This window comes from Lynx rufus, unplaced genomic scaffold, assembly GCF_022079265.1.
Source record: "Lynx rufus isolate CCGP_SWC_20201006 ecotype Redwood Valley unplaced genomic scaffold, mLynRuf1.p SCAF_1, whole genome shotgun sequence".
NCBI classification, from domain to species: Eukaryota; Metazoa; Chordata; class Mammalia; order Carnivora; family Felidae; genus Lynx; species Lynx rufus.
In genome coordinates, this window is record NW_025814823.1 from 158,892,763 (window position 1) to 158,905,010 (window position 12,248).

Sequence of the window (12,248 nt, forward strand, 5' to 3'; positions counted from 1 at the left end):
TGTAATAACAATAAAAAGACAACCCACTTAAAAAGTGGGTAAAGGGGGGTGCCTGGGTGGCTCAGTTGGTTGTCTTGACTCTTGGTTTGGGCTCAGGGCATGATCTCATGATTTGTGGGTTCTAGCCCCTCATGGGGCTCCATGCTAACAGCACGGAGCCTGCTTGAGATTCTCTCTCTCTCTCTCTCTCTCTCTCTCTCTCTCTCCTGCTCACACACACATTCTCTTTCAAGATAAATAAATAAACTTAAAAAAATAATAAATTTAAAAGACGGAGAAAAATTCTGAATAGACATTTCTCCAAAGATATATAAATAGTCAGCAAGCACATGAAAAGATACTCAACATCATTAATCACCAAAAACTGCAAATCAAAACTCTTTCATATTCACTTCACATTTATGAGGATAGTTATACTCTAAAATATGGAAAATAATAAGTGTTGGTGAGGATATAGAAAAATTGGAACTCTCATACATTGACTGGTGGGAATGTAAAATATAGAGATCAGTTTAGCTGTTCCTCAAAGGGTTAAACATAGAGTTACTGTAAGACCCAGCAATTTCACTTTCAGATGCCCCAGAATTCAAAACAATGTTTATACAAAAATTTGTAGATGAATATGTGGATGTTCCTAGCAACATTATTCATAGTAGCTAACAAGCAGAAACAACCCAAATGTCCACTAATTAATGCATAGGTTACTAAGGAAAGCAGTATATTCATTCAAAGAGTAATACTGACCTGTAAAAAGTAATGATACATGCTACAACATGGATAAAGCTTGGAAACATTATACTAAGCAAAACGTGGGAGGAGAGAAATCTCATTGAGAAGGCCTAACAATTCGACTATTGTCTTCTTTCCTTCATTCTTCTGATCCTGGACAGCTTGTGCTGGGAATCTGAATGATGTGCTACGTCATATCTGTGAACTACAAATGCCCAACATTGCTTCAACAGCCTTTCTTAGAGAACTTGGTACTTAAGCTTATGGTTGAGTTATGTACCTCTCTACCCCTTTCACTGTAGCTCAGTCAAGGTTGATTGGACTAGGAATGAACATGTGGCATAGAGGAAACAAATCACAATTTGAGTAGATCCAGTCAAATTCTCCAAACTTCACAACATTGGGGCTTGGAGGGACTCAATTCATTAATTCACAGTGACTGGCTGGATTTATGAAGCTGATTTTTAAGGCATACTCTGCTGCAATGGTAGAGTGACCAATTCCTTCTGGTTTTCCTGAGACTTCTATGGTTTTAACACTTCCCTGGTTTTAACACAGGTATTTTCATGATACTGTTTTTGATTTTAGTGAGGGATAAATTTCTTAGAAAACATTCATGTGATAAAGCACAAATTAGCACAGTAGAAGCAACATCTGTGTTTTAATATATGCCAGTTTCAGGCAAACTGGGCAGTTTGTCACCCTAGAAGGGCACCATTGTAGAGCACGTATACACACTTGTGCAGAAATAGACAAGGGAAGCAGAGATATGAAAGCAGAGATGTAGACGTACAGGGTCAGTCAGTGAAATCAGTGAGAACTGCTGCCTTGATTCCTGATGATTTTCTAGTTCTTTCCTCTACCCACCTATTCATCCATTTATTGGACCAAAGTTTATTGAACATTCACCCTGTTTTAGGCAATTTGGTATGGCCAGAGACGGCCTTGAGGTCTGGGTTTACTTCCCACTTTTGGATTTTCCAAGATATCCAAAACCCTTTCAATAAACTCCATTTTATGTTCAGTAGGTCTCTATTCCTTGCAACCAAAGTATCCTTAAAATACTTGTCTGCTAAAATGATGGAAGGGACAGGGAAGAGGGCAAGAAAAGGGTGTTTCAGCTTAAAAATTCCGCAACTTTGCATCAATGTGTACACTCCCCTGTTTATGGTATATGCTAACCAATGTCTTCCTGCAGGACCAAGTTTGGGAACAGTGACACCCGTAGATCTTAATGGCTGGCAACAGGAAAGCTAAGTGGACATTTTAGACATGTGCCTTGGATGAAGAAAACTTCCAGGGTTCTAAAAGTTCTCCAGTGAGTCCTGGATTTTCACGCTAGACCAGTGACTTTGAAATGTTTTTTACTTCTACCCAGAGAAAGACATATAGTAAATATAGCAGATATCACTATGGGCTATTCTGTAGCAATTAAAAGGAATGGACCAGAGTATAGATAATATATATATAATATATATACATATATTATATATAATATATATAACAAAAACATTTATGTTTTTATATATAATATATATATATTATATATAATACATATATAACAAAAACATTTATGTTTATGTTTTTATATATCATATATATATATATACATATAACAAATATGTATATAACAAAAAACATTATAATGTTTACCTGTGGGGGAACAAGGAGGTAAGTGAAAGTGGAGGATGGGGAATTAAGGGAAATAAAACAAGAGATAGAGCTTCTGCTGACCAATGAGAGGATATGAAATAAACTAATTCGTGTAATTTAGATTTTTTAAAATACATTTTACGTTGTAACCCAATACAGATATGTGTATGTTTAGCTGTAATGGATGTTTCACAAATCATTATTTACCTTGATTATGTTCAATATTCCCTACTTTTGTCTTCTTTGATTTTTTAAAATCTTAGTCACAACCCCTAAATTGTTTTCACACCTTGCTAATGAGATAGGACCTGTGGTTGGAGAACTGCACCGCACCTCAGTGAAAAGCACACTGCTCAACACTCTCTGACAAAGGCTCCAGAACCATTTAAGCACAGATGTTTTTGCAAAGAAAGGAAACAGTTTGCCTCGTTTCCATTTTTTACAGATACATTTTGAATTCATTTCTATTTCTGTTTGAAGTTTAGAAGTACAATGTTGCAGGCAAAAAATGGTTCCCCCAAAGAAGTCCATGTCCTAATCTTAGGAAAGTTTGTATTTGTTACCTTACATGGCAGAGGAGAATTAAATTTGCAGATAGCATTAAGGTTGTCAATAGCCAACTTTAAAATTGGGAGACTATCCTGTGTTATCTAGTTGGGCCCGATGGAGTCACAAAGGTCCTTAAAAGTGGAAAAGGTATGGCACCTGGTGGCTCAGTCAGTTGGGCTCCTGACTTTGACTCAGGTCATGACCTCATAGTTTGTGAGGTCAAGCACTACATTGGGCTTGGGGCTCACTGATGTCAGTGCAGAGCCTGCTTCATATCCTCTGTCCCCCTCTCTCTGTCACTCCCTTGCTTGCACTCTCTCAAAAATAAATAAGAAAACATTAAACAGTGGAAAAGGGAGACAGATCAGAAAGATGCAATGTGAACAGGACTCCACTTGCTTTTGCTTCATTGGAAGATGGAAGAAGAGAGCCACCAGCCACGGAGTGTGGGCTGTGGGTTGACTATAGAAGCTGGGGGGAAAAAACAAAACAAACAAACAACAACAACAACAACAAACAAGGACATGAATCTTACCTAGAGCCTAAAGAAAGGAATTCAGCCTTACCAATGCTTTGATTTTAGCTGGTGAAACCAAATCAAACTTCTGGCCTACAGAACTGTAAGACAATAGTTTTATGTGTTTAAGCCACTAAAATTTGTGGCAATGTTTTACAGCAGCAGATGCAAAACAATTTATGAGTACAGTTAGAAAAGCTGGATCTATTCGATTGCTAAGAAACTGGTAACTACAAATCCCATAATTCTAACCTCTGAGGAAGGAGCTCTAAGCTTCAGATAAGTTTTACAAATTCAAGCAGAGTTGCTTGGCAACAAGAAAAATAAACAGTTTCAGGAGAAACCCACAGGAGATTGGAATCGCCAACGTCTTCCTGACTGTGTCTCTTGGTACAAACTTCTGCTTTTTATCTGCTTTTAACTACTTTTAAAAATCCAGGGAGCGATTTAAAAGACATGTACAGATCATGATAATTTTTTCAAATATGGGAATTAATGGGGTGGTAAAAATTGAAGAAACAATGGCTCCTGGGGAATTCTTGAGTACTCTAAATCAGCAGATTTATATCTAAACCAGCAGTTACTAATGTCTTTTGGGTCACAGATTCACTTGAAATTTCTTTTTAGAAAAATGTGCATATATACCTATACACATTTTGCATTTGTTTTACTGATGTTACAGCCATCTTAATCTTTATAAGCCCAAGCTCACAAACAACTTGTCTAAGTAGGTATTTTCATGATATTGCGTTTGATTTTAGTGAGGGATACATTTCTTAGGAAACATGCATGTGATTGAGCACACATTAGCACATTAGAAGTAATACCTGTATTCTAGTTAACTATGAGAGACTAGATTTTTTTCAAAGGCTTTTTGTTTTTGTGGTCAGTAGGTTCCAGATCTAATACTTCATTGAGAAAGGATGTGGACTCTCAAATACTACAACTGTGAGTGCTGTGGGAGTGATTTTGTCAGCTGCAAGGCTCTGAAGTATCACTTTCAACAGAAGCATTTTGGAAAAGTTCACTATGAAAAATTTGGCCAAGAAGTCCTGAGGGAGAAGCTCCAAGATCACAGTAAGGTACAAGTGGGAAAAAGTAGGGGAAAACTTGGGGTTTCCCCCCACTTTTTCTAAAAAAAAAAAACCCACTGCTTTTTATTTGTTGTTTTTGGGTATTAATTCTCTTCATGGAGATTAATTAACAAGAAAGTAGAAATTAAAACAAAACTCCAGGTCCTAGGCCACCTGGTGGGATGAAGTAGTTAAAGCGGCATGTCTCAGTCCTGCTATAAAGGATCTGTCTCGTAGGGCTGCTGTTAGGGACACTCAGCAGAGTTCACTGGACATGAGTGTTGTATCCAGGGCAGCTGCTACTACTGGAATTATTTTTCCAAAATGCTTATGTAGTGACAGGATTCTCACAATCCTAGACTTTTTACTTTTTTTTTTTTTTTTAAGTTTCTTTCTTTTGAGAGAGAGAGAGAGAGCACAAGCAAGGGAGGGGCAGAGAGAGAGGGAGAGATATACCTCACAAACTGTGAGATCATGACCTGAGCCGAAACCAAGAGTTGGCTGCTTAACTGACTGAGCCACCCAGGCACCCCTAGAATTTTTACTTTTAATGGAAGCTTAGAAGTAGATAAATATACTTTCCCTCCTTCCTCCACCTCATTTTACAAATGAGGGAACAAAGCCCCGATTAGATTAAATGATTTTTCTAAAGCCTCCAGAGAGAATAAAAAGAGCCAGGATTTTACTCTTCTGATTTTATAAAACAAAACCTGGTGAGATATATATATATATATATATATATATATATATATATATATATATATAGCGGATAGATATATCTTTTTTTCCCAGCACTGTAGTTCTCATGGTTCATCCATTAACCTACAGTAGTTTTCTATCTATATCAAAGAACTAATGGGCTTTGCTATGTTTTGAAAACACAGAATGAGAATCTCTGTGCTCATGAATGGGAGCATTTAGTGAGAAGCCAAATCAAGTCCAGCAGATCTTTCAAAGAGCTCTTATAATTCCTATGTTATGTGTTTACCTTTTCTCAGTCTTTACATGACAGGTCAGCCATGGAGACACACAAGCTCAACTGGGAAAATCTAGAAGAAAGGAATATAAAGCATATGGCTGCAGAAATATCAAAAACCTGCAGGATGTGTTCTAGGCACTTTGGAACCGTCCTTAGTCGGGAGAAGCATGAAATACAAGAACATCACTTCACAGCCAGAAAAAGAGGTAAAAGAGAAGCCTGGCTCTTTCTCTCTGTGTATATTTACGCAACATAGAAACCATATTTTGATTTTCCCTCAGTGCAAGGCTTTAGGGGTTGTTTCCAGGAATAGGTAATAGAGAACGATAGAGGATGAAACCAGATGTGGCTTGAGACTATCCTCTCTTGGAGTGGCAGGGACGAAGTAAAATTTTGCAAAGCCAAATCTGAAGAAGAAGCTGGGAAACCAAAGTGTCATTCAAAGAGAAAACACAGTTCATGCAGTTCTATGGGCTTTCAGTCAAAAGTGGGACAGCATCAGGAATTCAGGTGGGAGTCAGGTAATGGTCTATCCATGTCAAAAATAGCCACAAAACTAAGATATTACACCTTTTCCTCTCATGTTTGTGGTCTGTGCTCTAAACTAACTTGTGGTTGCTGGTCTATGAAAGAATTTTAATCAATATAATTTTTTTCAGGAAATAATAATTGATTCTGGATACAGAGAGGTCACTGGAAAGTAATCATTTTGTGATGAACTTCCCCTAGAGTAGTATATAAATTGGATATTATGTTTCAAGCAAAAGAATCAAAGTTTCAAAAAAAAAAACCCCACATAATCTGTTAACTTGGCATAATTGATAAAACTTAAACAAGGGGCTATGTATCCCTTGAGTGTTGATATAAAGTCTCTTGTTACTGATTATTTCTGAGTATGTTCTGATTTCCATTATGATTTCTTCTGTGATACATGATTTATTTAAAATATGTGGTTCTTAAAATTTCTTAAAGCAAGGAGTATTTTTAGTTATTTTGTTACTGACTTCTCATTTAGTTGCATGGTGGCCAGAGAATGTAATCTGTGGGACATTAGTTGTCTGAAATGTGCTGAGTTTTATCTATAGCTGAGTATATATTCAATTCTTTCTTGTTAACATTATTTATTTATTTTGAGACAGAGACATAGCGAGAGAGAGAGAGAGAGAGAGAGGGGTGTGTGGGGAGGAGAATTCCAAGAGGGTTCTGCACTGACAGTACCAACTTGGGGCTCAATCTCATGAACTGCAAGATCATGACCACAGCCAAAACTAAGAGTTGTATGCTTAACCAACAGAGCCACCCTGGTGCCCTGAGTGTGTATTCAATTCTTGTGAATGTTCTATATGTGTTTGAAAAAGAAAGTCCAATTGAAAGTTCATTCCAGAGAGAATTAGTAAATTCTTTAAGGCACTTGAGCCCTTTTCTAGCCAGAGGCCTCTCTAAAATGAATTCTCGGGGTGCTAGGGTGGGTCAGTCAGTTAAGCCTCTGACTTTGGCTGAGATCATGATGTCTCAATTCATGAGTTTGAGCCCCATGTCAGGCTCTGTGCTGACAGCTCAGAGCCTGGTGCCTGCTTCAGATTCTGTGTCTCCTTTTTCTCTTTGCCCCTCCCCTTCTCATGCTCTGTCTCTATCTCTGTCTCTCTCAAAAGTAAAAAAAGAAACATTAAAAAAATATTTTAATGAATTCTCAGTGATAATATGAATTTATTGTATAAACCTGAATGAGGGCCACTTTGTGACTGCAGATACTTAGGGATTTTTTTCCTGATCCTTCCAATGCAAAAGTTATGAAAATTTCTTTGCTGTTGAAGGGGATCAGGATATGCCACCCCTAATTATGCCAATTTGGTATATTGATTATTTGGAGCCAAGGCAGTTGAGAAACAGTAAATACAAGAACTTCCTGCTCTCCCCCTTTCTGCCTAAAAGCAAGCCATAAATTCTCTCTCTCTCCTGTACTGAGATGAAGAGAGTAGCCTTTATCACTGATAACCTAGAGCCAGCACATGAGTGTTTCCAAACAAACCTTAATAGTTTTCTAAATAGTTAATAGAACTTAATAGCTCCCCCTGTGTATTTCCTAGTCACCTTCCCACAATTTATTGGCCTTCAAAGCTCCGGACTCCCTTCCTTCTGTCTACTCACTTCTCCACAACATATTATATTTTAAGTGGCATACAAACCCCCAAGTCTCACCGCTACTTTGAATTTTCATTTCTTTTCTCTAAAGAGACCTATGCACATTAAAAAAATATATTAGCATCAGTAAAATTTGAATGCCTCTTCTCCTGTTAATCTGCCTTTCTCAGTTTAGTTCACATGCTCCATTCGTTGAACCTAGCAATTCGGTTATTCACTTCCTTCTCGTGAAGGATGTGGTTAGTCTTGTCAGCTCTTCTGGCTCAAAACACACACCTACGATGTCCCCATTTAAAAAAAAAAAAGTACTATCTTCTGGTTTTTAGGTGTTGGCTCAGTTTTTTCTTTTTGAAAACACTGTGCAGGCCAAACCAAACATTCTGTAGGCAGAATATGGCCCCTGGACTGACAGTTTGAGACCTTTAATAGATGGTTTAACTTGGAATTCTGTACCTTGGGGTCATTTTGTTGAAACTTGTTAACATCTATGTTTTTCACTTAGGAACTTAAAATGATTGAGGAAATTGGAGCAAAGATTTTTTTTCCTCATACAAGAATGTCTGAATATCTGTTCAGCCATTTCTCTATAGAGACCTAGGGTTCAATGTCAGCTAAGTCTGGTGGGAGTGAAGTGTGCTGTTCACCTGATGCTCTGCCAGCAGAGTCAGTTTCCCTGTTATTACAACTAGATAGTCCTGGTGATTGACTAGATGTAATTTACATATAAAATTAGATTCTTGCCTTAGACACACGCATCTTTTTCTGTACAGTGAATATCAAATACTGGCCATTTCTCTATGCAGCCCAAATGTCTACAGGATTTTCACCTCATAATATGTTGGAGTGTAAAAGTCCCCAAGAGCTACAGAGATTTGCAGATAAAAATATCCGCCCTGCCTCTGGTCATCTGAGCACTGCATGTGTGGCTGAAATTGGGGCCCTGTTCAAGTTGATCCAGGATTGCTTTCCGGTGCCGGCCTCCCGAGTGATCCAGGTAATCTGAGCCAGGACACACAGCCCTAAGGAAGCCATTCCTTCCTCATGGAGGCATTGAACGTCAACCGGGCAAGGCCACATGTTCAAAGGCCAGTGTTGCCTTCTGCATGGGGTGACACAGCTCGCAAGGAGCTCTTTGAAATGCCAGGGCAGGCTTCAGGCTGGTGGAGCAGGCACTCAACCATGCGACAGCTGGAGTCCATTAAGGTTGGCAATTTTTGCCCAAGGGATGAAAGTGCCTTTACATTGGCAAGACCAAAGAATTGGCTTACACTTGACTGATATTTGTAAATGCTTAAGGGAATTTCAGGCAAAGGAGGTGAGCCTGTCCCCCAGGGCCCTGTTTCATGCTTGAGCAATCTGCCTGTGGAAGTAATTAGGTGCTGCGCTGATGGGCTCCCTGTCAACTTAAAGACAACTCACTGAGTCCAGGAACAGTTGTCCAGAGAGCACAGAAAATTTCCTTGAAGAAAAATGGCCTGAACACAGGAAAGGAATCCAAATAGCAATGATGGTATGATTTCCCCCCTGCCCCGTTATTATTATTTTTACCATTAATACTGTCACTGAATACTCTCTCATCCGTGTTTAGAGAAAAAAATACAGGGCAGTTCTGTGGGCATTTTATTCCGATAATTTTTCCACTCCTTCGTTTTAAAATGCACACATGGGGTGCCTGGCTGCCTCACTAGTTGGAGCGTGAGACTCCATCTCGGGGTCATGAGTTTGAGCCCTCCCTGGGTGTAAAGATTGCTTAGAAAAATTAAAAAAATAAAAAAATAAATCTTTTGAAATGATGTCAAGAAAACTACAAATGCACATATATTTGTTATAAAATCATCTTTCAGCCATAAACTTATTTAAAAGCAAAAATGATTTTTAATGTAACTCAGTAGCAAATATGATTTATGAGGATGATTAAATTCTTCCTTCAGATAGCTATGGCAATGCCTGAATATGAAACAATGTATTTTCTTCTACAGAGATAAGAGTCGGCGTTCTATTCTAGTCCTGCCTGATGCTTGCCAAAAACAGGAGCTAATGATTGATTAAGTTGCAGAATTGTTGTGCCCTTTAGTCCATTCTTGAATAGTGACAGTACACATTAGTGTATTAAGAACTCTCAGATTAAAGATGCTAAAAACTACATTTCCCATATTCCTCTGTCACTATAATTTCCTCTTCTTTTTTTTTAAGAGAAAGAGAGAGAGAGAGCACACATGTGAGCTGAGGAGGAGCAGAGGAGCAGAGAGAGAGAGAGAAAGAGAGAGAGAAAGAGAATCCCCAAGCAGGCTTCATGCTCAGCATGGAGCTTGATTCCACAACCCTGGGATTATGACCTGAGCCGAATTCAAGAGTCGGATGCTCAACGAACTGAGTCACCCAGGCGCCCCTGTCACTGTAACTTCTAATGGGAATAGGTTTTGTAAATTAGTTGCACTAGTGAGAACCGTGTTAGGAACAGAGTTAAGTTGGGGTAGAGATGGTAGGGCATGAGACACCTATTTTAGTCTTCATGATTAGCAGATACAGAATGACTCTGGAGCCAAGCATTGAAATGTTTTCTAACTTCATGTGAAACCACAGTGTCATTTGTGTCTCACAGTCTACCTTTGATAGATTGCTTTTGCCTTATTTGGGACATGACGGTTACCAAATCATAGGTAACAGGTTTCTTTGCTGCTAAAGAGATTCCTGTGGGACCTTGCAACCTGAAGTTTTCCTGGAGTGCTAAAGAAGGCAATAAAGTACGGTTAATTCCTTCCAGTTTGACTTTTATAAAATTATATTTAGTGAGAGATTTGAGGTAAATTCTCAGTAATTATAATTACAGAACACTTATTAAAAAGCATTCAAGATCTATTTAGAAACAAGGAAAAGTAACATCCCCCAGAAACCTCAGTCACTTGTGGTTCTAGCTCTCACAGGTTGGGTCTGTGCTAGGACACTTATGCCGGTGGCACCTGTCTAGGTGTTCATTGACAACTGCTAGGTGTGAGCTTCAGGCTTCACAGTGGTGAATTTGATTCCTGCCCCTGTAGGTTCCATACAGTCTAGTGGCTTTCAGGCAGAAAGAGTCTGAGAACTAGCGGCTCTCTGTCTTCGTAAGGATTTTCAGGCTTTTTTGGAAAATTATGCTTTCTTTTTCATAGCTGAACCTAAATTCTCAGTAGACCGTGATAGATTGCTTTCTCCTTCTTCTGTTCCGCACCCCCCCCCCAGGGTGAAGGGGGTTAAACTGCACATATTTAAGCTATTCCACAATGTTAATTGTCCCTAAAATGCTACAACTTGAAATTTGTGCTTCCCTCAAGGTTAGTTTAGGTTTGACCCACATTAAATCCTTTGTCTTCACAGGGTGGTTCTTATATAAAGGGGACTGACACCCAAGGATGCTCGGAGATTGACATCGTGTTGTTCAGTGATGTGTTTGCCAATGTGAACCATTGCAAAAAACAACTGAGAGAAGCGCTGGATGCTCTGAGGGAAAACTTAAAGCAAACATCACGTGGAAACAGGTCTGGGTGAAGGTGTTCCTGTGAATCCTTTTCTTCCACAGGTGGAAACGTCAGCTAAGGGAAATTCTTAGCTTGGTACAAAAGGGCATTATTGAGCAACCATTACTTCTGTAGGCTAACATTAAATTTTTGAGAGAAAACTTGGAAAGATTGCCCCAGAGGCATTTTTTTTAAGACTTCTAGCTGAACTTTCAATGAAATTTCACGAATTTGAGATTCTACGATTTAAGGACTAATTATGTTTTCCCCAGTGCACCTTTATTTAATTTCCATCCCCTAGCTGAAACCTGACTCTGAGGAATGCAAACAGGAAGGGGTGGGAAAGGTGCCTCCAAGAACCAAGAGTCTTTGAGACACATTTGTCTGATAAACATTCCCTTCAGCTATATCCTGGGGTCTCTTGCTGATGTGGCTTTGCTGACATTACACACAATGTCTCTTTGCTCCAAATGTTGAACTAATCAGACCTGGCAGGGTTTTTTTTTTTTTTTTTTTTTTTTGTTTGTTTGTTTGTTTGTTTGTTTTGGTAAGTTCCAGAAAGAAAAAAGGAAAGAAATGCAAACACCTTGACATGTTATTATTTATTTTTCTCTTTCATTTTTACACATCCTGTTATTTTTTTCAGTATAGTGAACTGTGGATGAAGAGAAACGCAAGTATCCATGTTGTAAAATAAAGAAAGCATTTTTCCTGAGAAAAACAAACCAAGCTATGTGTCACTTTTTCTAAAATAAGATCAATGTTTTAAAACAATGTCCCAGAACTGTTTCTTAATTTAAATAATAGATTCATTACCAAGCCTTCGCTTCAAATGAGTATGGAGAAGTAGCTTGAATGTGTCTTTATTGAAACATACTACCTTCAGGAATACCAAACACCTACTAAATTGTGGTAGTTAGCGAAAGACTTCAGATGAATGGCATGATGGTGACAATAGTGACTGACATCCTTTGCGTTGGAAAGGCAGAAAGGGAAATGATGGAGTTTCACATACAATTACACTTTGGATGGAGAAAGACCACCTTTAAGAAAAAGAAAACAAACAGGAGAAATAGGAGAATGTGTTTTTCATTTTTATCCATTGCTTCTTC

The 12,248-nt window shown here is 38.5% G+C and overlaps 1 protein-coding gene across 1 annotated transcript; it reads left to right on the forward strand.

Moving 5' to 3' along the window:
- The first annotated feature begins 4,371 nt into the window (after window positions 1-4,371).
- LOC124509915 (uncharacterized) lies at window positions 4,372-11,628 on the forward strand. The gene is made up of 4 exons (XM_047076512.1): window positions 4,372-4,530; window positions 5,520-5,706; window positions 8,446-8,636; window positions 10,997-11,628. The coding sequence occupies exons 1-4, from the start codon at window positions 4,372-4,374 to the stop codon at window positions 11,165-11,167; spliced, it is 708 nt and encodes a 235-aa protein (XP_046932468.1). The 3' UTR covers window positions 11,168-11,628.
- Window positions 11,629-12,248: the final 620 nt, after the last annotated feature.